This window comes from Laetiporus sulphureus (assembly GCF_001632365.1).
Source record: "Laetiporus sulphureus 93-53 unplaced genomic scaffold LAESUscaffold_294, whole genome shotgun sequence".
Classification (NCBI taxonomy): domain Eukaryota; kingdom Fungi; phylum Basidiomycota; class Agaricomycetes; order Polyporales; family Laetiporaceae; genus Laetiporus; species Laetiporus sulphureus.
In genome coordinates, this window is record NW_024468802.1 from 1 (window position 1) to 1,873 (window position 1,873).

General features: G+C 49.4%; 1 protein-coding gene across 1 annotated transcript; it reads right to left on the reverse strand.

The window, feature by feature from the left end:
* Positions 1-9: 9 nt before the first annotated feature.
* On the reverse strand, positions 10-1,846 carry LAESUDRAFT_816945 (cytochrome P450; the record flags this gene model as incomplete). Its single annotated transcript, XM_040914835.1, has 11 exons — positions 10-178; positions 237-248; positions 309-333; positions 387-397; positions 460-776; positions 831-1,012; positions 1,075-1,158; positions 1,211-1,443; positions 1,494-1,566; positions 1,621-1,729; positions 1,778-1,846. 11 exons carry the CDS (start codon positions 1,844-1,846, stop codon positions 10-12), a joined length of 1,284 nt encoding a protein of 427 aa, XP_040757163.1.
* Positions 1,847-1,873: the final 27 nt, after the last annotated feature.

Consider the following 1,873-nt stretch of genomic DNA (forward strand, 5'->3'; position numbering starts at 1 on the left):
TTGCATCTCTTAGACCAGGGTCACCTGCAAAGGCATCTGCGATCCTAGCTGCATCTTATTCCTGATCATGGGCAGCATAACCCCAGCAGGAACGCGCTGGATGTCAGGCGTTTCTGCAGGGATCCCAAATTCAAATCGCTCAAGTAGTTCCACCAAGATGGCTTGTAACTCCAGGATTCTAGCGCGTGATGGAACAGTCTGCAAGCTGGCCAAAAGATTCGACAGTGAGGACGTACGCGAAGCGCCAACTGCACGAGAACGTGTTTATGAACAAGGCTGACTACGAAAGGACTTTTCTAGTAACTCACCCGAGGCATCCCATGGGTCCAGCACCTGCCATGTCTTAATCAGTCGATACGAACGATAGCTGTTCTGGGCGGACCTACCAAATGACATCCTATAATTGAGAAAAAAGAGAAACTCAGGTGCTGCGCAGACATAGGCAAGTGACAGCCATACATATCAGCAAACATTCCGATACTGTATTGACGATTGTTCTTCGTGTCTACGAAACGACTCGGATTCCACTCGTCGGCATCCTCGCCCCACACTTGCGGTAGCCTATTGATAGTCAGACTCACCGCAATACGTCCAAACATAAATACTCGCCGATTGTAGCCCCAAACAGAGAAGGTGACCTTCTGCCCCTTACTGACAGGTATCTCAGTGATCAATTGATTTGTCGTGGACGTGATGGGCTCCGACAAAGGTATTATATCGTCTTCCTGCGCCACCCGCACGAGCATATATACTATCGGATGCAAGCGCAACCCCTCCTGAAAGGAAGATTGTCATCCACGTCACGTAGAAACACTGGTCTACGGACGCACTTTGATGGCAGCGTTCAGGTGGACCAAGGAGTCTAACTGAGCAACGCTGAAATCCGTGGCACCGCTCGCGCTAAGTTCCGCTCGAATGACAGCAGTTTCTTCGCGTATTTTGCTCTGGAATTCTGGGTGTTTCGCAAGTTCCCAGAGGATCCAGGTAAGAGCGCGAGCACTTGTTTCATGACCTGTCGTAGAATTGGCGGCCTAAATGTCCAATAAAGCGTCAGTCTGACATGGACGAGCTCACCAGCAAGAAGAAAAGTGGCCATCTGAGCAATCATCTCGCGGTCCGTCAGTTGCGCCCTGGGGTCCTCGGATGTATTTGCTCGTACTATGGATATCTTGAGCATAATGTGCGACCATTGTTCGCTTCTGGAATTCACCTAGAATGCTCATGATGTCCTTTCTTCTCTTATCTTCGCTGTGGAGGAGTTTTTCCGTCTTCTCATTGATTAATCGACGGGACAAAGAATTGATGGTTTTCAAAGAGTCCCTCAATCGTTTGTTCTCTGTTGTAGGAATATAGACGGCATATCGCAACAGCTTCTCGGGGATGTACGGCCAGACTGAACGGAACAAGAGGGTACCCTTTGATGGATGCATCACGGAGTCTCGGCTAATGCCAGTCACGGTGAGTGTCGGCTCTACCAAGGGTGAACTCCTTACAACATGTCCTTGTAAACCAGCATGACTTCATTCATTTCATCGTCCAGCGCACCACATTGGAAGTCGAAAGCCGCTAGAAGAGATCAGATGTAATCCGCAGTACACGTCGTTATTTTAAACGCCATACCTTCCCCGATAACATCGAGCGTCGTTCGAGCAAACCAAGGGCTCACGTTGATAACCTTATCCGAATCCTTGGTGATCGACTGGAGCGTTGCGAGCCATTTTCTGCTCAGCTGTCGCGAAAATGAGTCACATAGTCTCTGATGCAAGAGTATATGGACCTTCTGAGCAGAGCGACGAAACAATGGCAGGAAGGACCGAATCTGCGCTGTACTGAATGCTGGGTCCATGATTTTCCTGATCCGTGCATGTTCGTG